We start from the raw sequence: 21,139 nt of genomic DNA, 5'->3' as shown, positions 1-21,139 counted from the left end.
CGTTTATCATTCCTATACTCTGACGGACGCATGTGGTGTTTGGCAAACCACATGCTTCCCTCTTTCATTCAGTTCCTGTGCCCTGCGGTAGGATGGCCAAGGATTGCCTTTAGCAGTTGTCAGTCTTAATGATAGAAAACTAATTCTGACATTCGTAACAATTGTTTAAACAGACAGTTTTCACAGTCTGCTCATATAATGATGCATGACCTCAGTGAATTGGTAGTAAACTTAGAAGACTACATGTTACATGAGGCCAATGTATGAAGCAGTTTTGCGATTTTAACCTTCTCTCAACTCTTTGTGACCTTGAAGGCTCTACAGTAACTATCCCTTTATGTCTCATATTGGATTGACAGGATCCTTATATTAATCTGAAAAAGCCTACATTGATTTGTCAGGTATTTCATTCACTGAATTAGCCAGTCTCAAAACAAATTTTCCCAAAAATGTACTATGTCATGACACATGTAAATATTGCAATATAAAATATATATACATATTTATCCACCAAGCAACAATAAAAAATGCAACTTTGGAGCATGTAGAATTTTTATTTTGTACTAGAAATGATAAACATTGCTGAAAAGGTTGTGGTGAACTGGCAGGGCATTCACCATGCTGTTCATTGTTAGTGCAGAACAGGACAATTGTGGAAAAGGACCTAAGAGATAAAGCCTTAAGCTCTCTGCCTTGCGGTCGTGTTTAAAATTCAACTTTAGGTATATAAGAGCTGGTAGAACATCACATTCAAACACTAAAAATCTTAAGCCAGTGTTTACTGGTGAGAAATTCAGCTTCCTCACTTTCCCATAAATTCTGCTTGTTGTAGCTTTAAAAGCGACATTACATAAATAAAGACATACATTCCCAACAGACTGCAGAAAGATAATCGGCCTGTATGTGCATCTGGGAAGCTACTGCAGAATTATATTAAAAGAATTCCTCTTACGTGTTTATGTGCAATGAAATTGTTAACTACGTAGGAACTAGCACTCAAGATCTATAGCAAATCTCCCATCATATATAATATTTGTTAAATATCAACCTTAAAATCTACTTATAAATTAAACAACAAATGTACATACATTCTCTGGAGAAAGCAATGTTATCTTAGGAGAAACATTTTCTGTGGCAATTTTACATTTGCATTTACATTTAGGCTTTCCAGAACACATAACAATGGGTTTGAGCCAGTTGTTTATCTGCATGTTGTACCATAGTCTCTTTTTTTATTTTACAATAGCGTAGGCGGTTATTATTCAAAAAATAGTTAAATGGGTGCTTTATACTACATTAAAATCGTTTAAGAAATTAAATTAATGTCTCATTTTACTCTGGTTAGCTAGCTGTTATTATTACTCAATGTAATGACTATACCTATAGTTGTCTATAAACACCACAGTCATAGTATTTTCAGTAGATATATGTCAGAGACATTTTGACAGTTCTTCTTATTTCACCATTTTTTGCAACCACCCATTTGACTCAAATTATAAAACACATAAACATGCACAAAATATGTCTTTCCAAAGGTATGTAAAAATATTTTCATTAAGTGCTTTGGCTTCCTGGAGAAGTTTTATTTTTGGTTTTGTTGTTTGTTGCTGTTTGTCAGGCAGTATTTCCTTCCCACTTTGTTTAATCTGAGAGAAACAGTTCAAAGGGAACCTGAAAAGTCTGCTGGTCTGATCATCATTGTTGTGGACTTCAGTGAGTAGCCCGAGCCTTTCCAGTAGTACCATTTGATTCCATTGAAGCGATTTGAGTTTTGGCCTTGTTGGTAATACATCCCATTTAAATTGGACGGACCACAGGCATCAAACCACCAACCTAGATCACAAAAACAAACATCAAAATCATTTAAATATAATGTCAATCTTAACAGCTGCTTCCATGTGTGGACATTTTTCATGACCACATTACAATGATAAGGGATATGACATTGTTATTGAATTTAGAAAGCTGTGAATGAGAGTTAAACCATCTGAGCACTTATTGTATGAATGCATGCTTTGTAAAATGTTATCTGGAGACTGCCTACACTTGTGTAAAACAATTGTGGTTATCAAGCAGTAACATCTGCTTCATATAAATAAATAGAGAAAGTTGAGAGTACTATAATAACGATTATATGGCTTCTATGTAATGAGTAGCATTAAAGCACTTTTCTGTGTTGCACTTGTAGCTATAGTTTAATCAGTGTCATGTCATGGCATCACATGAGCAGCTAGTTAACTTGTTAAAAAAGTGGCAGTAACCTCTTCTGTACATGCCACTGTGTCATGGCAGGAATTTCACATTTGGCAGCGTTGAATTGGATGTGACAATAAAATTAGTTATTGTGGACACACTCCTTTATGTTATGTTTTATGTTTTAGGTCCCCATGACACTTTTTAAGTTCAGTTCATCAGAACCAGCGATATCATCTTTCTTATTCTGGTATTCTTCCTCCTTGTTGAAACCTGGCGCCTACATTACCCACAATGCAAATCGACCCCTCACAGATCACATAGAGATTCAGGTGTGTTGAATTAGGAGCGGCTAATGTAGCCACAAGCTTTAGGCAGAGATGAGAAGCTGGCTACAGAGGTCTAAACTCCACACATCCAGATTTTTTTCCTTCCATTTTTAAACTCAAATCAACGCTGACTCAAGTGACATCACTTGAGGCAATTTATCAGCCTTAGCGTATCTTTCTTTGGGGCCATATGACATATGGAGAAGTGGAGTTCCCCTTTAAAGCCATAGTTGGTAGTTGAGTGAGATTGAAAAGCATTAGACTGAGAGGTGTATGTAATAATTTTTCAGCCCCAAATTATATACAGATGTATTACCTTCATTAAAATTTTGTTAATCCAAAATGACTGCTTCATATTTATAATGGCGGATCCGGCTTTTACTCTTTTTCCTGGGTCAGTCCCCTGTGAGAAGCCCCTCATGGGAAAAAAAGCAATAGGGTTGGGGTTTTCATGCTTTCATGCTTACTTGGCAGACCCCGCTACAGAGGGAGACAAACTTCTGGCAGCGGACTCACTTTCAAGGGAATGAAGGAGGACCTTTAAGCTCTAAGAGGAGAGAGGGAAAAGCTATGTTCCCAGGCTATTAATGTCAGCCATTGTAGGGGCTGAATTCCCAAATGAGTTGATCAGTGATTAACTCTGAGCTAATTGTGCTCCTTGACCTGACCACAAAAGTGTCCTTTATAAATTATTGGGGGAAGTGCCAACATTTGGGTGGGTGGGAATTTGTTCCACATGTGCCATCACAAATCGACCTGATTATTATATTTTCCCAACGAGCACAATTGTTAGTTATTTACAAAAATGTGTTTCTTACCCCCTGTTGTCAGTTGTGAACATTTGCAAACACATTTGTCGTTGTCTGCATCCTTTGTACTGAAATGACTTCCTGGCTGCCCAATGCTGCTTATTTTGCCTGCTGTCCCACTGTAGCCTTTAAGGTGTATCCTGTAGAGTGGAAAAGGAAAAATGAAGGAAGAGGAGGAGGAAGTCAGTGATTGCTCAGTTCCTCAAAAGGCAACGTCCAACTCACTTATACAGTTCTTCACAAATGCAGGATCTAAAATGGGGGTTGGCATAACGATTAAATTGTGAGCTATTTGCATCACATTGATTTTTGTGATGTTGACAAGCACCTTGGAGTTTTCATATTTTCTCATGCTTCTTGAAATTTAAACGATTTGTGTGATGCTATTTGTGCAGTTTATTTTCCTTAAGGAGTTAATTGGAATAACAGAGCCAACTAACTGAAGACCAAATTGGTCATAGTCAAGTAGACTTAAGACCTGAATAGACCAGTGTTGAATTGGAGCATTTCAAGGTCTGTTTGTCAAATTCAAAGGAAGTATCCATTCCATTCCTTAAATCAGCTTTGATTCAGAATGGTTGTGTTATTGCCAAGAGATGCAGACTAAATGTTAGAAATCCAAGACATTTCATTTCCTATTTTTCAAACGCTGACCAGTTTTATTACATATTCTTTGGACTGATGCCAGTACAGCCGTATCAGGAAGTAAATAGTCTTATACAGCAAGAAGAACCTCTATCCATAACAAATCATCTATAATGTGTTTTTGCTTTTACATAGTAGTAGGAGGTCAGCATTTGTGATCATGAGCTAGTTTGTTCAAAAGTAGTTTTCGGGGGACATATATGTAGATACGGTCCAGGGTCAGAATTAATCCTTCTTACACATCACTGGTACTCAAACCAGAACAAATTCAATGGAAAATCACCACAAGCGCCGTCAGTGTGTCCATTCACGTGATCTCGTCTTCACTGTCAGTCAACCAGTTGTAGAGAATAAGCCTGATAATTATTTCACTTCCTATAATAACGATGCTGGTGATGATTCAGAAGTATGGATAATATAAAAATTGTATGATGAGATAATTACAGCCAGAGCTCTTCTGCTTTAGCTTTGGGAAGATATTCATGTATAAAAAGTTTGCTACACTACATGTGAGTACATCTGGAGATGGTGCTTCAGATGCTTTTTTTGTTGTTGTTGTTGTTTAGAAACGTACCATGTTTCAAAGACTACTGCCTCTGACATAATTGTTAATTTCTTCATAATAATTGCAAGGCTTTCAGCTTTGAGGCTCTGCTTTAGTTAAGCTCCTTGGTTTGAAAATTGGCAACAGAATTTGGTATGTGTTCAGGATAGCCGACTTCAAAAGCACTGTTGTCAGAGAGACACATTATTTGCTGATGGGCTTCTTTGTCCTTAATAACTTGAGCTACATGAGCTGAAAGATTTTAGCTCAAAGCAAAAAATTAAGTTCAGTAATTGCCACCAAGCATCCGACACATTTATTTCTTTGATGTTGTCAGCACAGTGTACCTGTAATTTTGTGCTTCATTGTCAAGAGAAAACTGGTCATATTGTGAGAATCCAGAGTTTTCTTCCCAGTCACTCAGCTGGATCCTTAGTTTGTAGGACTGCTGAATTGTCAGTCTGGAGACAAATTCGTTTCCTAACCAGAATTCACCTGACGATTCTCCAAACCCCTGAAAAGACACAAAAGAAATGTTATTAAACCTTGTTGAACCCCTGCAGGTGGTGCTTGTTCGATGCTTTTCCCATTAAAAAAAAAAAGCAAAACAGACAGAGGACCACTACTTGCGATAAAACTCTTGCCTATTGCACTGAAAGTTATTATTTCCTGAAACTAGAAGTTTTCATCAGAATACTTGAAATACTTTCAGCAGTTCCACAGAGCAATAACATATATTCACATCCACAATGAGATATTGATAAGAAAGAATACCAGTTTAACTGAGCTTGCATTGTGGTAGAAATAAAGGAGATGGCCTGAATGCTTTCCTCTGTGATGATTGCTCTGTAGGGGAGATTGGACTTGATATTCTTTTTGGCATGATGTTGGCCCATTTATCTGCCACTTGACATTGACAATGCCGGTCACTGTTTTTAGGGAATGTATATGCATTTTTGATTGAAGGTTATAAGCACAGTTTCAGATGCACTTAGAGAAATATTAGATGCTGTGAATCTGGTACTGAAATTATTGTGGTTTCAAAATGTTGGGGTTGCCCTGCTGGTCGATGTTGATCACTTCAGATCTCTGTGTTTGTCCCTTTTTCTTTGGATTGCATCTAGGAATTGCCTCTAACAGTGCAGAATCACAGGCCCTTACAACACTTTCAGTCCATGGCCAAAACCAAATCTGGCCACTGTATTGTGCATTTGGAATGAAAACTGTAGCCTAGGTTATATTTTTTAAGGGAAGAATTTCTTCTTGATAGCGTTTACCTTTTTGTACTCTTGCCACGTACGGTGAAAGTCAACACGGCCGTCAAAGCGTTTTTGTATTACTGTCCAGCCACCACCTTCTGTCTCCATGTCACAGAAAGCCTTCAAACACAAGGGAAAAGGAGTTGCTGTAATTAATAATTCAAAATGAATGCTCTGTTAAGAATTCATGCTCCTTTATAATTTGACAATGGTGTATTAGTTGAGTTGGGTTAAAACAAATGTTAAGTTGCCAGGAAGGGGATACAGAATTGAAGTCAAAGTCTTATTCGCTGAAAAGTATCTAAGGAGATTGCAGTTTTAGCTCAAGCATGCACATCATTAATGGAAGTCTGAGAACATTTTAATTAAACTACCCCGCCCTCAAACACAATACTGTTTAATGAGCACTTCCAAGGGTGTTCAGTGTTTTATTTAGGTTGTTTAAGTGTGGGTGGAGGTTAGCACTGTCGCCTCACAGCAAGAAGGTCGTGGGTTCAAACCCCTTTCTGTGTGGAGTTTGCATGTTCTCCCCGTGTCTGCGTGGGTTCTCTCCGGGTGCTCCGGCTTCCTCCCACCATCCAAAGACATGCGGACTAGACCCTAAATTGTCCTTGGGTGTGAGTGTGAGCGTGACTGGTTGTTTGTCTATGTGTGGCCCTGCGATGGACTGGCGACCTGTCCAGGGTGTACCCCAGCTTTCGCTCGATGTCAGCTGGGATTGGCTCCAGCCCCCCGCAACCCTGTACGCAGGATAAGCGGTTGACAATGGATGGATGGATGGATGGATGGATGAAGTGTGGGTGGGTCAGTGCATGCCTGGTGTGCAAACATGTGCATGTGTACTCATATATATACTAGGTGATCTTTAATGACCCGGCAAGATGTGTACTCCTCCTTACTACCTGATTACTGAACTTTCATTACTGAGTTCATGTAAGTGCACTACCACTAAAGGTTAAACTAGTTTAAATTAATTAGACATGCTTACTTTACCTCTGTTGTGATGTTGGGTAATGTTAGAGTGTAGACGCCACTTTGGGTGTTTCCTGACTTGAAGACCGCAGCACAGTCCATGAATGTGGTCGGAGTGTCCTGCATCATAGTGGTTTTGGTCTCTGCAGAGGAAATCAGTCTTGTTAATTTGACACCACACAGTTGTACAGCGTTGGACTGTCCTCATTTGATAAGTTCACATCTTCTGGAAAAATAGGGCACATTCATCGCTTCAGCGCTTTGAAGTGAAGCATGTGGTAATTAAAGTTTGGTGCAATACAGTACAACAGCACAAACACACACAATGGCCTCAGAAATGAAACGAAGTATTTGTTGCAGGGCCTGAAGTGCTGACTCACCTTGAGCTGAGCTGACAGCGATGGTGTGAATGAGGTTGTTCACAGTTTCCAGTAGCTCCTGCTGCTGATTCTGCAGTACAGTGTTGTTGGAGGAGACTTTTAGCAGCTGCTGCTCCAGCTCACCCATGATGGCCGTCTGCCTCAGTATTAGAGCCTGAAGCTGCTCTTTTTCTTGTCGAAGCATCTTCAGCTCCCCCTGCCTCTGCTCCTCCATCTCCCCCACCTTTTTCTCCAGAAATCTGGGGAGAAGCAGGCAACACCTTCAGCAGCGAACTTTGTCTTTGCTTTGCACTTTTGGCCCGTTACTGTACTGTTACTGACTCTGAAAATGATACATTTTTATCATGTGATTTCATGTCTTCACCTGTTTTTGTCATTCAGCTTGTGGATTTCATTTGTTTGGACAATTAGTTGTTTTTCCAACTTGTTGGTTGACAAGGAATTTTCAAGAAGTCTACGCTCAAGTCGAGTTGTATGATGAATTACCTAAAAAGAAAAGAGGCAGGTGAAGCAGTCAAGCTGTGACCCAGAGATACCTTGTGAAATCATCCATCAGGAGATTTATAGATGCTCCAGACTATGATGGAAACCCTTTGGACTTTCTTCAAGTCAAATGTTTCTAATAGCAAAATGACTTGGAGCAATTTAGGAAAAGCATGTAACGTAGAAGGAAATGTGGCAAAAGAACAACAAACAACGCGTGAATAAAAATCCTAAAGGACATAATACTAAAAACATTTGTCTGGTCAACAGGCAATTTGTCAAAGTAATTTACATATTATGTTCTGTAGTGGATCAAGTTCACAAGCCCAGTTTGCACAGCTATTTGCACAATGGAAAAACACGACAGGAAAGAACAACCAGATTCCCAATGCAGCAGACATACCTGAACAAGGGAAACGTTCAAAATCCACCTATTTTCATAGACGGACGTATTGAACTAAACTCCGGGGTTGGAGACCTTGCCTCTAATTTCCCAGTTTGGAGGACATGAACTCAGCAAAAAGCAGGTTGTTTACATGGATCCTAGCTATGTGTCTCCAATGGAGCTGTTGATGTCTTTGAACAGACGGATGTCTGATTGTGACAAACTGATAGGCTCTTTCTGTGGGAATACGAGTGTGCTAATAACAGGAAATGCTGTACAGTTGGCTCACATAAGGTCATTGACATGTAGCCACAATAATAAACTGACGCACTCATGCCTGTTTTTCCCTCAGCTTATTTTTTTAACACTCTGACGCTACATTATTTAATAAAGTGTATCACAGAGCACACGACACAAAAAAATATTTCTAAGAGATGAATTCATGTTAAAAAACAGCTTGCACCATATTTTCATTAGCGTGTAATTCTGTTAAGAGGCCAATTATGCTTATATGTAAACAGGTGTATAAAGTTGCACAGCATATGTGCACCTTTTAGCGTTGTTTTACTTCTGTATGTTTAAAGTGTAGCAGGCAGGACAGTTTCACCTGTGCCTCCACATTGGTCAGTTTCCTTGTTTGCTCTGCGGTTTGACTCAACAGGTTTGTTCCAATTTCAATCATCGTAGCTGTGTGGTTGTGTACAGCCGTCTGTTGGATTTGGACCATGTCCTGCTTCATGCTGTCCTGTATGTAGTTCTCAAGCTGCAGCACAGAAGAAACACAGTTAGCTTGAGGCAGTTTTTAAGATTGCATTGATTTGTATCATTAAAGCGATTTTGTTGTGAACACATAGTCCTGTATTACATTTACACGGTTGTTCACAGATTGACAGCTGGGTGCTGCTCACTATAATCTGCTGCAGTAATGTTGGACAGAGCTGTTTCTTGCCTGAGTTCTTGAGTAAACTCATTTGTAGCTGATGAGAGAGACGTCATTGTCACTTGTTCACTTATCTCGTTTAAGCCCTGTTGGTTCAGGGACTCGAACACATTCATTTGAGTGTTTGTTGTACACTAACTCCAGTGCAGTTAACACTGAGTGAGAGTGAAGTTTGACAACCTTATAATAAAGGACATACTGTGTATTATTATTGGGTGTGCAAATGTGCTCCTTAACGGCACATTGTAGATTTTGTGTATTTGATTGTTACAACCTTATGGTCTTGTTGCCATTTTCCCTTCTGTCTGACTTGCACATCATCACATAACGTATACTAGTCTCCCCATATTATCAACAATGATGTTATTGAGTTAAAAAATCTGTATTGCCATCGTATTTGCTATATTTTTATGCTGTAAGTTCATGAGAATATGCATTTAATAACCTATTTTAGAAATAGATTGAGAGTGCCTATGATGAAGCACTATTGTGTCATTATTGAAGGAGAGCTATAGGAACTGACATTTTAATTGTTGTTTTTTATTCGGCTTCAGATATTTTAAAAGCTTCTGTAAATTGAAACATGAAAGTCATTTACAAGTTGTTGTTGTTGTTGTTTGTCCTGAAAGTCAAAATGTGGAAAGGACTAGATTTTTCTTGTTTTCTGTAGCAAAGTAATGAAATAATAACAATCTTGAGGCCGTTTATTAATTTCTTATTTAAATCATCTCAAGGTGAGCGAAAACATTTACAGTTCTGATGTAACCTCAGAGGAATAATACAATGGCTCAGTGCGTAGGGTGGGAAAGGTCAATGTTTCATCTTTACAAGATTTGTTGTTATCTACCTTACAGTATTGCCGGATTTAGACCAATCATTAAGTTACTTCCTGCATGGTGTTCCTGAGTGGCAATCAGGTCACACGACTGGTAAACAGGATGGAAGTGTTGAGTGAGGAGTTACATCCTTCTTGACAGTATGACATGTGTGTACAATTGGAAACCAGCGTCAGCTGAATGTCCCTGTCATATACAGTAAGTTTGCATAGTCTTTTTTGTTGTTTACTCATCAGTCAGTAATGCAACCTCAAACAGTCGATTATATTATTATTTTATATATCTTACGCCGTATACAAGTAACAGCTGTAATTAGGGCTGATTTTGTTTGTCTTCCTTTCATGATGTCCAGCTTGTTTATGTTCTTGGATACACACAGGGATGTGTGGTAAGTGGAAGCTTTTCATTTGAATTGTTTTCAGGATGTCCCATTGACAGTCAATGATCTAATCAGTTTTTTACTCTGTGCGCCTCAAAGGCGTCAGTAAAGAATTACTGTGTTCCTTATTCACAGGAGAGCGTGACAACAAATTGTTTTCCTCAGTTGCCATCAGCTGGTGCAGTATTAAGAGGAATATCAGAAAATCAGAACTCTACTTTCTGTCGACATCTCAAATTCATTTATGTGACAACAATATAAAGTTATTTAAGCTTTCAAGTGACAGTCTGATACCTCTAAAATAGGTGGCAATTGCTTGTTTTCTCAAGTTATATTCACTCTGTCTAAGCTCTCCTGTCCATTCATCAAACTGTAAACTCCAGTAAAAGAGGTTTATATCCTCAGTGATGCACTTCCATAATTAAGTTAAGTCTGTCCATCCATCCAAACATCAGTTTTTTTTACCTGCTTATTCCTATTTAGGGTCATGCTGAGCTGAAATCTTTCGCCAGATGGAGTGGGTACAATTTACCAAATGCATCTTCTAATACATAAGTAGAATTTTATTTGAACACTCACGTATCTCTTTTTAATGAATGAATTAAAGGTAGCAACTTACGGCTACCACAGTAGACTAACCTGTTTTACAGTTTAACTTTAGGACAAATGTGATTTTCTTATTTTAGAAAATCACATTTGTCCTGAATGATTCAATAGTCTTTTTCATGTCATTTTTAAGATAAGATATTCACAGATTGATAAATAAGATAATAATAGCCATAGCTCACTTTCCTACTGAGCTTTACCAAGTCTAATGCTTCCTCTTTGTTAATGAAAAGCTGTATTAAGGCATAAAATTTTATAGTGAGAATCTGTATTATATTAGGTGCTATTAGACATGATAAGAGTTGTAAAATGTGTTACAAAACAATTCTTCTTGGTATCAAGTTAAGAAGGTTTGTATTGAGAAACTTTAACTATCACACCTTCATTGGGATTTCTTCTACCTTTTTTATTTTATTTTTTTTTTTTTTTGCGTGTGTAAATTCATTTGGGGGAAGTCGCACAACAGAAGAAGGTACCTCCAGCATTTACACAGACAGCTAAAATATGTTGATTCAGTTACATCTTCTGCAATTCTTCTTTGTAAGAAATACATAACCTGTCACTATGTCAGATGTGCTGGTGGAATGTTCACTTGTGTTGTGAAAGGCCTTTGATTTCTGAGGCAGCACTCGAGCTGTTGCCTGTGTCAGCGTTGTTACTGAATAGCGGTGTCTATATCATGAAGAACATCAAAGAAGAGTGGCCTCCGAGCTCTCCTGTGGAACAGATCAGAGCTTGTTTTATGCGACACGACGGGAATTGTGTGATCAAGCTGTGAGATGTTCTTGTCTCATCTTGTAGAGAGAGAGGGGGCTAGAAAAAGACAGAGTTCTCTCCTTTTATTCGCACACGTTAATGCCTCAGCAAACAGAAAGGGAAGTACACATCCCCCCTGTGGACACCTGTGTCTTTGTCAGTCGTCAAACCCATTATGTCCTTTTGCACTCAATAAAAGTGTCACAGACCCTCAGCACATTTTTGTGTAAGTTTCCGCATTTGCATAATCAAGATAGAGTCCCAAAGCATCTGTTAGTCCTTAAAAAAAGGGAAAGCTTTTTTATGAATAAAATGTGTCTTTAAATGTCAGTGCTTTATTTTTTATGTGTCACAGCTCTGACATGATTTAGACAAAGTTGTTGACGTAAGATTTCGCTCATTTACACTTGTTTTGTCGTGTCTTTTGTTCAGCAGATAAATCACTGCGTTATTTTGTGGTATTGGTCAGTTACTCATGTAAGTTATAGCACTAAACAAAGAGTTAGTGGATTTTATATGAGCCTGAATAATCTGCCCGTCACATAAAAAGAAAAACAGCCGATGTCCTTGAATGAGAAAAACTATTTTCTTGTCATTCTGGATGTTAAAATGTGCCAGTGTTCCACACCACTAGAGTATATTACATAATTATTCAAAAGTTTTAGTGGGAATTCTGGCAAAGTCAACAGCTCACCCAAAATATCTTCATGTTCCAGGTATTTGGTTTTCTTTAAAGTATTTGGTTCAGACAACTGGAAAGGAAATATAAATATCTCCACCTGTGTAGAGTTTTTTTTTTTTTTTTACTGCAGCACATTTTGTTCTCTTATACATCGTTATGGTCTGTCTCAGATACCTAAATAAATTATCACTCTCAACTTACTGTAATAAAGGCAGTTTATATCAAAGGCCTGTGTCTTGATGTGATATTAAGGGTGTGACACAACGTTACCTTAAGAAGCCACTGTGTGTTGTTCTCCATGGTGATCTCCAGTTGTTCCAGCCTCTGAGCTGACTCGTCGTCCACGGGTCCATCCTTTTGAACTGGATAGTTGTAGCTGCTCTGGGTTTGGCAGTTTTCCTGCTCAGGCAACAGAAAGGTGTAGCTACATGGCCCATTTTGGATCTGATACTGTCGCTTACCCGCAGCACTGTATCCTGTCCCCAGACCAAGGCAGAAACTTAAAACTAGCAAGTCAACATTCAGCAACTTCATAGTGGGGCTATTAACCTAAAAATAAAGTTAGTACAATTATAACTCCTTGGAGTTATCCTTAATCTTCAATGGCTGGATGTCTTTCCCCAACAGCATCCAAGTGTAAACAATGCTCTTGAGGTTCTGCAGATTCCTTTTATTACCTCTCAGTGGTAGGAGGAGAAATAGCCATCAGGAATTAGAGGTAGTGTGCCATTCCCATAGGTTACCGGTGCCAGACTGCATGTGCTGGCCTTTCATCAAGCCCTCGACCACTTGTTTGAGCTGCCCATGGCCACTCTGATTAGCTAACTGAGTTGAAACCACTCCCCCCACTGTGGCCAGTCACTGTGAAGAGCAGTGAAGTAGAGATTCTTTTCACTACACAGTCGCTAAACAGACAAGCACATGCACAAACTACACACGTTCCACTATATCCTCTACAATACCCACATGTTTTTTTCTCGTCTAGTGGAACGGCTACTCAGGATGCAGCTGTCCACCTTCAGCGCACTCTGTGATTGTAGCAGTGTCCATCCCATTCATTGAAGAATGAATCCCGGCCTACGACAAACACACTAGCGTCTCTGAATGGGAGATTCAAAAGAAAAATGCCTTAGTGACATCATAAACTCTATCCACGTGTTTTCCTCCTTAGTTCCTTTAAAATGCTAAATCTAGATTTAAAGCAAAATCTCCTGAAATCCACTCTTTATTCCATTTTCTTGAGACTTTTTCCAATTTCATTTTTTTCACGAATTAGATTTATTTCACAAGTTGATAATGTTATACAACAATCCAAAATTCCCAGCTCTTCCTTTGGTTTTCAGGGTTTATAAAGTCTGTTATTGCTACAAACTAAAGTTGCCACATAGTGATCTCTGAAAACAAAATAGTCATGGCTTTTTTATTTGCTTCAGGGTAGATTTATGCAATTTCAGATTGAATGTACTTGGCAGATCTCTGTCTGAGTCAAATGTTAAGGGGAAGTTGCTCATTTCTTAGTTCTTGGCTTAAAATGAAACACAGATGAACTATTTCACATTGTGTGTGTGAATTTTTGTGAGTACGGTTCATAATAGTCTGAACTAATACAGATTTTTTTGTTAAAGATTGAATGTTTCATGACTTAGTTAAGGCAGCGTTGTCATTTCTCATGTTGTTAGCGATGTCAAGTATTTTCAGACATTCTTTGTGGACAACATGCCTGAAATGATTGTGTAAATAAGTAAGTTATTTTTCTGTGGCCTCAAGCAAATAGTTTTTTAGTCGAAAATGATTTTGAACAATGATACAGCCATATACAGCTTTCACCTGTTATAATGAGTGTCCTGCAAGACACAAATGGAAAGTTTGGGGTCTTTTCCCCTAATTGTAGCATGATCCCAACCTGACACAGTTTTTGCGGCAGCTAATGTCTGTGTGAGGGGCTCTCAGAGTGCAGGTGTGTTGTGCAGGAAGAGCAGTGACAAAGGAGGATGTTTTGTCCTGTACTGCAGAAATGTGCCTCCATCACAGACACACTCCTATGGATTCAGTAGCTTCACTCTTTTCTCCCCCTATCAGTGAAGTCTTTGAGAAAGACCTCTGTCCACCTGTAGTCTGCAAAGTAGACATGGTAAGCTTTAGATTGTTCTGATATTGAGCTTGGCATTATCACATTTTGTATTTCATTTTCTGACAGGAAAGCCTTAGATTCGCCCTCTGCAGTTGGATTGAAATACCGAAACAGAATTGTAGGAAGTAGGCTGATGTAATAGTTACTGTATAAGGGAAATGCAACGTATTTAGGGCACATTACCAAATAGGAAGGACTTGTCGTCATTCCAAAAACATTTTTTCAGGTGTTCCAGCTGAATCACTCAAGTGGTAGATTTAATGGAAGCAGTTCTTGTAATTCAGTTTATTTCATGGTGACTTTACTGTGATTTATTCACAGTCGAGTCATCTCAGTGTGCGGTGACTTGTTTTTGATTTTTCATTTCTAAATCCTGTGATCTACTAGACTGTTGTTTCTGTGCATGGGGAATTTTTTCTTCATCTATTTATTTTAACTAATTGAAGCGAAGTTTCCAGAGGCCTAATGCTGTACTCTTAGCAGTAGAATACTAACCGTCTACTGTATATGCTCTTTTTGTGTCAGCCTTTTTGTTTAGCTCTCTTTTGTGTTGGACTGTTTTTCCTCTTTTCTTTCCTAATATACCTACTTATTCCCTTTAAAGTGCACAATGTGGGTTAACCTGACCCTGTTTCTGAACCCTCGACCAGTCCCCGATTAATTGACATAAAGTGAAACCTGTGTGACAAAAGACTAAAAGCCTTAAAGCTTGTTTCCTGGCATTCAACTTAGAATACCGCAGATTGTCCCCTTCAGTTTAGCAACTGACCCCTGCTGGATACAGAGCAGACCTGTGGCGAGAGCTGAGAGCATCACTCGCCAAACCAAAAAGAAACGCAACCTCAAAGACATTCACATGCTATGATTTAGTCAGACAGAGCTGACAAATACTCCACGAACAATGTGGGCTGCCGGAACGAAACCAGACACATACGATTGCATTGTAGCTCACTTTTGTGTAACTCGGAGTTCAGCAGTGAGCTAGGAGTTATTCTACTGTAACAAACTGTAGTAACGTGTAATTGTGGTTTAATGTTCCACATATAAATGTTTACTCATGCTAAAAAAAGTTGATATTTAAATTGCCATTCATGGTACATTCAGTGTCTCATTAGTGGTGTTTCAGGGTTTGTTTTACGTGTGCCTCAAAGCCAAATCCCTCCTAACCACCTTCAGGCCACTTTCAGTGTTGAATCATGTCTTTAAATTTATGCCTGTGAAAATGAGGTTCTTCTGGGTTAAAGTGGATACATCATGATTCCTTTAGCACACATTAATTATTGTCAATAGGATGTAAATGTGCCAGATTTAGGTAAAAGGCAATCCCTGGGCGGCTTGGTGTTATGCATGTTAATCTTTGTTATGGTTAGAATTGTTTTAAAGTTTATCAGAGAAAAGACCTGTGACTCACATCATGTGAGACACAAGTTTCCATTACCTTAAACCTTAATATGCTAGAACTACAAGAGAGAAAAGTTTCTTGAGAACCCAGACACAGTGAATGCTGGGAAGTATGCCTACGTCATTCACATAACTCATACAGTCTCCTCCAAATATATTGGAATGGTAAGGCAAATTCCTTTGTTTTTGTTGTTCACTAAAGACATTTGGCTTTAAGATCAAAAGATGAGTATGAGACAAGAGTTCAGAATTTCAGCTTTTATTTCCTGGTATTCACATCTAGATGTGTTAAACAAATTAGGACATATCACTGTTTGTATTAGACCACAGCATTCTTAGGTGAGCAAAAGTAAAGGAACAAATCATTTTAAAGTAAATAACATTTAATATTTGGTGGCATAACCCTTGCTTGCAATAACTGCCTCAAGCCTGCGACCCATCGACATCACCAAACTATTGCATTCTTCATTTGTGATGCTATTCCAGGCTTTTACCACAGCTTCTTTCAGTTCTTGTTTGTTTCGGGGTGTTTCTCCCTTCAGTCTCCTCTTAAGGAGGTGAAATGCATGCTCTATTGGTTAAGGATAAACTTCCTCCCGATTAGTTTCAATGCATTTCTCCGTACATTAGCAGATAAAATGTTTCTGTACTACCATCATCAGTTACATCATCCGTAAATATTAATGAGCCTGTCCCAGAAGCAGCCACGCACGCCCAAGCCATGACGTTACCTCCACCATGCTTCACAGATGAGCTTGTGTGCTTCGGATCATAAGCAGTTCCTTTCTTTCTCCACACTTTGGCCTTTCCATCACTTTGCTAGAGATTAATCTTGGTCTCATCAGTCCATAAGATTGTGTTACAGAACTTTAGCGGCTCATCTCTGTACTTTGCAAATTTCAATCTTGCCTTCCGATTCTTCCTGCTGATGAGTGGTTTGCATCTTGTGGTGTGGCCTCTATATTTCTGCTCTCTGAGTCTTCTTCCAACAGTGGATTGTGATACCTTCACCCCTGCACTGTGGAGGTCGTTGGTGATGTCACTTACTGATGTTTTGGGGGTTTTCTTGACAGCTCTCATGATATTTCTGTCATCAACTACTGTTGTTTTCCTTGGCTGACCTGTTGGACGTCTGTTGCTCAGTACACCAGTACTTTCTTTCTTTTTCAGGACATTCCAAATTGTTGTGCTTGCTTTGCCCAATGTTTATCCAATGGCTCTGGTCGATTTTCCTTCTTTTCTCAGCTTGACACTGGCTTGCTTTCCTCCTATAGACAGTTCTCTGGTCTTCATGTTGGTTTATCCTCTTTAACAGGAAATGTCTTTATGGGTTTGTACCAAGGATGAAAACTTAGACTAGTCATGCAGAGCTATTTAATGTTTGGACAATCAACCTAAAAGGCAACACCTGGGAAACAAGTAACATTTGTCAGTCACACGTTCTAATAGTTTTGCTCACTTGAAAAATGGGTGGGTTCAAACAAAGGGTGGTTTGTCCTTTGTTGTTTAACACATCTAGATGTGAATACCATGAAATGAGAGTTGAAACTCATACTCATCTTTTGATCTTAAAGCCAAATGTCTTCAGTGACAACAAAAACAAAGGAATTTGCCTTACCGTTCCAATACTTTTGGAGGGGACTGTATATTTCATCATTGAAGATTTCTTAAAAATGGTCTTAAAATATTGTCTCGCCTGTTTTAACTTTGCACAAAGACTAACTAAAAACATCTGTGTGGGTTTAACTGAGTCTGATGTTGTACCTTGAACTTTTAAGTTGACATGACTTGAAACTAATTACAAACTCCAGTGAGCTAATTTCAGAAGATTTCAGATGCGTCTTGGCAGGGAACAGCGACTACTTGGAGTCTCCCGGCCAAGAAATAGCCCCGTACAAAATTCCCCATTAAAACAGTGAATGACTGTTTTTACATTTTGTTTTTTGGAAAGATTTAAGCAAACGAGATACAATGTGGTATTTAGTAAGCTTTAGAGGTGCTACTAGGTGGATTTTATGTTTGGACAGAGGCAGGCTAGCTGTTTCCCTCTGTTGTCACTCTTTGTGCTGAGCTAAGTTAACCAACAGCTGCCGTTGATCTTCTCATCTTACTAAAGAGTATTTCCGAAAACTATTCCTTTAACATTTCTGGAAACTCACTAGATCTGAAAGCTAATCATGAGTTAATTTTAAAAAGCACATTGAGTAGTTGTCTGTTCTTCTTGTCCTGGTGTAGCCCACTTCTTAAAACAGTTCATTTGTGCGGTGTTTAACAATCCCTTTCCCTTCCCAGATCTGTCGTCTACAGAGGCACCTGTCTGCCGGGGAACACCAACAGGACCTGTTCCAAAGCCAACCAGCCATGTTTGTGTCCCAGCACTCCCAGCCGCCCACTCAGAGTCTGGTAGAATTGATCCAGCTCTGTGGAGGAACAGTTTGCAAAACTGTGCGGCAGGCTGGTATCTGCATAGGGAAGTACCGCGGCAGGAGACCAGAGGGAAGCAGGATCCTGTCTGAGCAGTGGGTGCTGGGTAAGATATTCCCTGCTAATCAATGTGTTAAACGCTATACTCATTTATCATGTCACTAATGACTGCGTCTCTCATTTCTTCTGATTTTATTTCAGATAGTATCACATATTTGAAGCAGCTGTCATATGATAACTACGACTTGGAGTGAAAGCTGTTGAAAATATATATATATTTTGGCTGTGAAGTTTCAGTAATTTTATGCTGGGCTGTGCCTGGTCACATAACTTCAGTTTCTACCTTACAGTGTTCCAGTGCAGGTTTATCATCTTGCTTTGGAAACGTGTCAGAGGCTTTACGTAAATCCTCTCAAATATTCAGTTTTCGAAGACTTCAAGTCCCTGGTTGCCATGGAAACCTTCTGAAGACTATCAACCATATCAACTGTCTAAGTTACTGTGAAACATGGACAACTGCTTTGACGTAGTGTATGTTGATCCTTTATTACTTATATTTCTTTGTAGTAATCACTACTGTGTAACTGTGTGTTTTTCAGAAGACATGAGATCAACCCAGTTTTTTCTTGTGATTTTAAAAAATACTTACTGAGCCAGTTGAGCACTCTAATGCAGATTAACATATTGTGTCCTTTATAGAAATGTTTTCTGACATCATTGTTAATAAATACTTTTAACACTTTTGGCCTTTGCTTTTCTTATTTTTTGTCAAATAAAGAATTGTTTAAGAATCAAGCTCCCTTCAACCATTAAACCAAAATGTATGTCACTTTTTTTTTGTTATTTTCAGTTTTTCAGGTTGTATTTGTTATGGAAATCAAAGTGAGCCAGGTGTTGAAGAAGGTCTTGGAGACTCTCACACTGACTTACACAGCATTGATTCACTAAGGCTCCACATAAGGTTATTGTTCACCCCTCTATATGTGTGTAAATATTCTGTTGGATATTGGTTCAAAAGAAGACTATGCCTTCCTAAAGTTAACTTAAGTTATGTTGTGTGTCATTCAAGCCACATGCAACACTCTCTACATAGAACCAGTCTGTCTGTAGTGAAACAAAATAAAGATAATCTCAACTTTTGGTTACTTAACAAATGCCTCACAGAGTGAAAATCCTTATCGAGGCAGCTGTGTCAGTCAGTCAGTCAACCAAGCAGGCAGAGAGGAGAGACAGAGTCTGACCTACTGTGTTGGAGAGTCACAGGCTGTCACCTTTGGCTTACTTTTGCTCAGCTGCTGACCCTAATGAGACCTGGGAAACCTGCGTCATAGTACCCCTAAAATGCCATCACATTATTGAAATGTAATTGTGATGAGATTGATTAACTCACTTCTTCCCCTTCACAATCATGTTATAATAATTGTTGCACCCTTTTGAGAATAACAACTTGATTGGTGACAAAACACAGTGGTGTGATGCACCAATCTGTCAAACATGTTCACTCAGCAGTGTCATAGGTTGACAGATGACAAACAAGCTAATGTATCACAGCTTGTACTCACACCTGTCAGTCATGTTTAGGCAGCACAGATGGAAAGTAAGAAATTTACTGATTATACTGACTTTTAATGTGCTTGAGTATTTGTAGTTTTGCCTTTTACACTGGTGTTAGGTTTTCAAAGTACGTTAAGTACTATAATTTATAATGCAGAAAAAATTCAAACTTACCAACAGTATAGAACAATGTCTTGCCACGTAAATTAAGAAATGAGTTATTGCCTGTAACATTTACTCTTTATCTTTGTACCCAATGTGTGGAGCCATTTCCACACTAATCACATATAAATCTAAAAGTGAGTAAAAACAAGCTATCTGCACATCCATGATGCAAATCTCCCATTCCACCACATCTCAAAGGTGCACTATTGGATTGAGATCTGTTGACTGTGGAGGCCACTGGAGTACAGTGAACTCATTGTCATGTTCAGTAAACCAGTTTGAGATTATTTGAGCTTTGTGACATCGTGCATTATCCTGCTGGAAGTAGCCATCAGAAGATGGATACACTGTGGTCAGAAAGTGATGGACATGGTCAGCAACAATACTCAGGAAGGCTGTCGCGTTTAAACGATGCTCAGTTGGTAAATATGGGGCCCAACGTGTGTCAAGAAAATATCCCCACACCATTACAACACCACCACCTCAGTTTCCTGTTCTTAGCTGACAGGAGTGGCCCCTGATTTGGTCTTCTGCTGCTGTAACCCATCTCTTCAATGTTCGATGTGTTGTGCATTCAGAGATGGTATTCTGCATACCTCGTTGTAACAAGTGGTTATTTGACTCACTGATGCCTTGATCTTGAACCAGTCTGCCCATTCTCCTCTGGCCTCTGACATCAACAAGGCAGTTTCTTCCACACAACTGCCGCTCACTGGATATTTTCTCTTTTTCGGACCATGCTCTGTAAACCCTAGAGGACGTTAAGGACCCATAAACTGACACAAATTAGACCACGGACCCCCATTTGATAAGATGTTGTCCCCCATATGATAGGATATTTGCTTTTAGATTTTTTATGAAACCCATGACAAAAATAATCATCCATTCTGTCAGTGTTTTATTTACATATACTAAGATAGTCCCCTTTTTGCTGGGGAGCCCCCTCAAAGACCCCTGGGGGGTCCCTGGACACTACTTTGAGAATAACTGTTCTACAGCATACATAGCAAGTTAAATGTGTTAATGTGTTTCTATTTTTAAATATCTGCACATTTGCTTTTGTAATTGAGCTCTTAAAATAAGGAGCCATTGGCTTTGTAGGTAAGAGAAAAACATTCAAAAGCTCTCTTTCATTCATTCATTCACTTGTTCATTCTTGACCTTTAAAAAAGCAGTTTCTCAAAACTTACTTTGAGACGAATGTTTTTGTACAAGGTTCTTGACAAATAAACGTAATAAAATAAATAAACACTATGACATGCTTTT

At 38.9% G+C, this 21,139-nt stretch overlaps 2 protein-coding genes across 2 annotated transcripts in view; one reads left to right on the top strand and one right to left on the bottom strand.

The window, feature by feature from the left end:
* mcph1 (microcephalin 1) overlaps window positions 1–18,898 on the top strand; it is a 29,669-nt gene extending 10,771 nt beyond the window's left edge. The window contains 2 exon segments of the mRNA XM_038737444.1: window positions 18,023–18,260; window positions 18,356–18,898. Of these exon segments, the coding sequence (XP_038593372.1) occupies window positions 18,023–18,260; window positions 18,356–18,408 (291 nt within the window). The 3' untranslated portion in view covers window positions 18,409–18,898.
* On the bottom strand, window positions 531–13,261 carry angpt2a (angiopoietin 2a). The gene is made up of 9 exons (XM_038737445.1): window positions 12,469–13,261; window positions 8,607–8,762; window positions 7,496–7,617; window positions 7,132–7,370; window positions 6,773–6,894; window positions 5,798–5,899; window positions 4,868–5,034; window positions 3,341–3,471; window positions 531–1,833 (listed from the first exon to the last, which is right to left on the bottom strand). The coding sequence occupies exons 1-9, from the start codon at window positions 12,730–12,732 to the stop codon at window positions 1,661–1,663; spliced, it is 1,476 nt and encodes a 491-aa protein (XP_038593373.1). The 5' UTR covers window positions 12,733–13,261; the 3' UTR covers window positions 531–1,660.
* Window positions 18,899–21,139: the final 2,241 nt, after the last annotated feature.

This window comes from Micropterus salmoides, unplaced genomic scaffold (genome assembly GCF_014851395.1).
Source record: "Micropterus salmoides isolate LMB-PRFRI ecotype aquatic unplaced genomic scaffold, ASM1485139v1 Ms_hic_scaffold_22, whole genome shotgun sequence".
NCBI classification, from domain to species: Eukaryota; Metazoa; Chordata; class Actinopteri; order Centrarchiformes; family Centrarchidae; genus Micropterus; species Micropterus salmoides.
This window is presented reverse-complemented; position numbering and strand designations above follow the sequence as displayed.

Excerpts from the sequence above, each read along its gene's own strand:
- angpt2a (XM_038737445.1), bottom strand. The coding sequence starts at position 12,732 with ATGAAGTTGCTGAATGTTGACTTGCTAGTTTTAAGTTTCTGCCTTGGT. Across the intron at positions 6,895-7,131 it reads CGCTGTCAGCTCAGCTCAAG|AGACCAAAACCACTATGATG; the intron begins GTGAGTCAGCAC and ends TTTCCTCTGCAG. Across the intron at positions 1,834-3,340 it reads TTCACAACTGACAACAGGGG|GTTGGTGGTTTGATGCCTGT; the intron begins GTAAGAAACACA and ends TTTGTGATCTAG.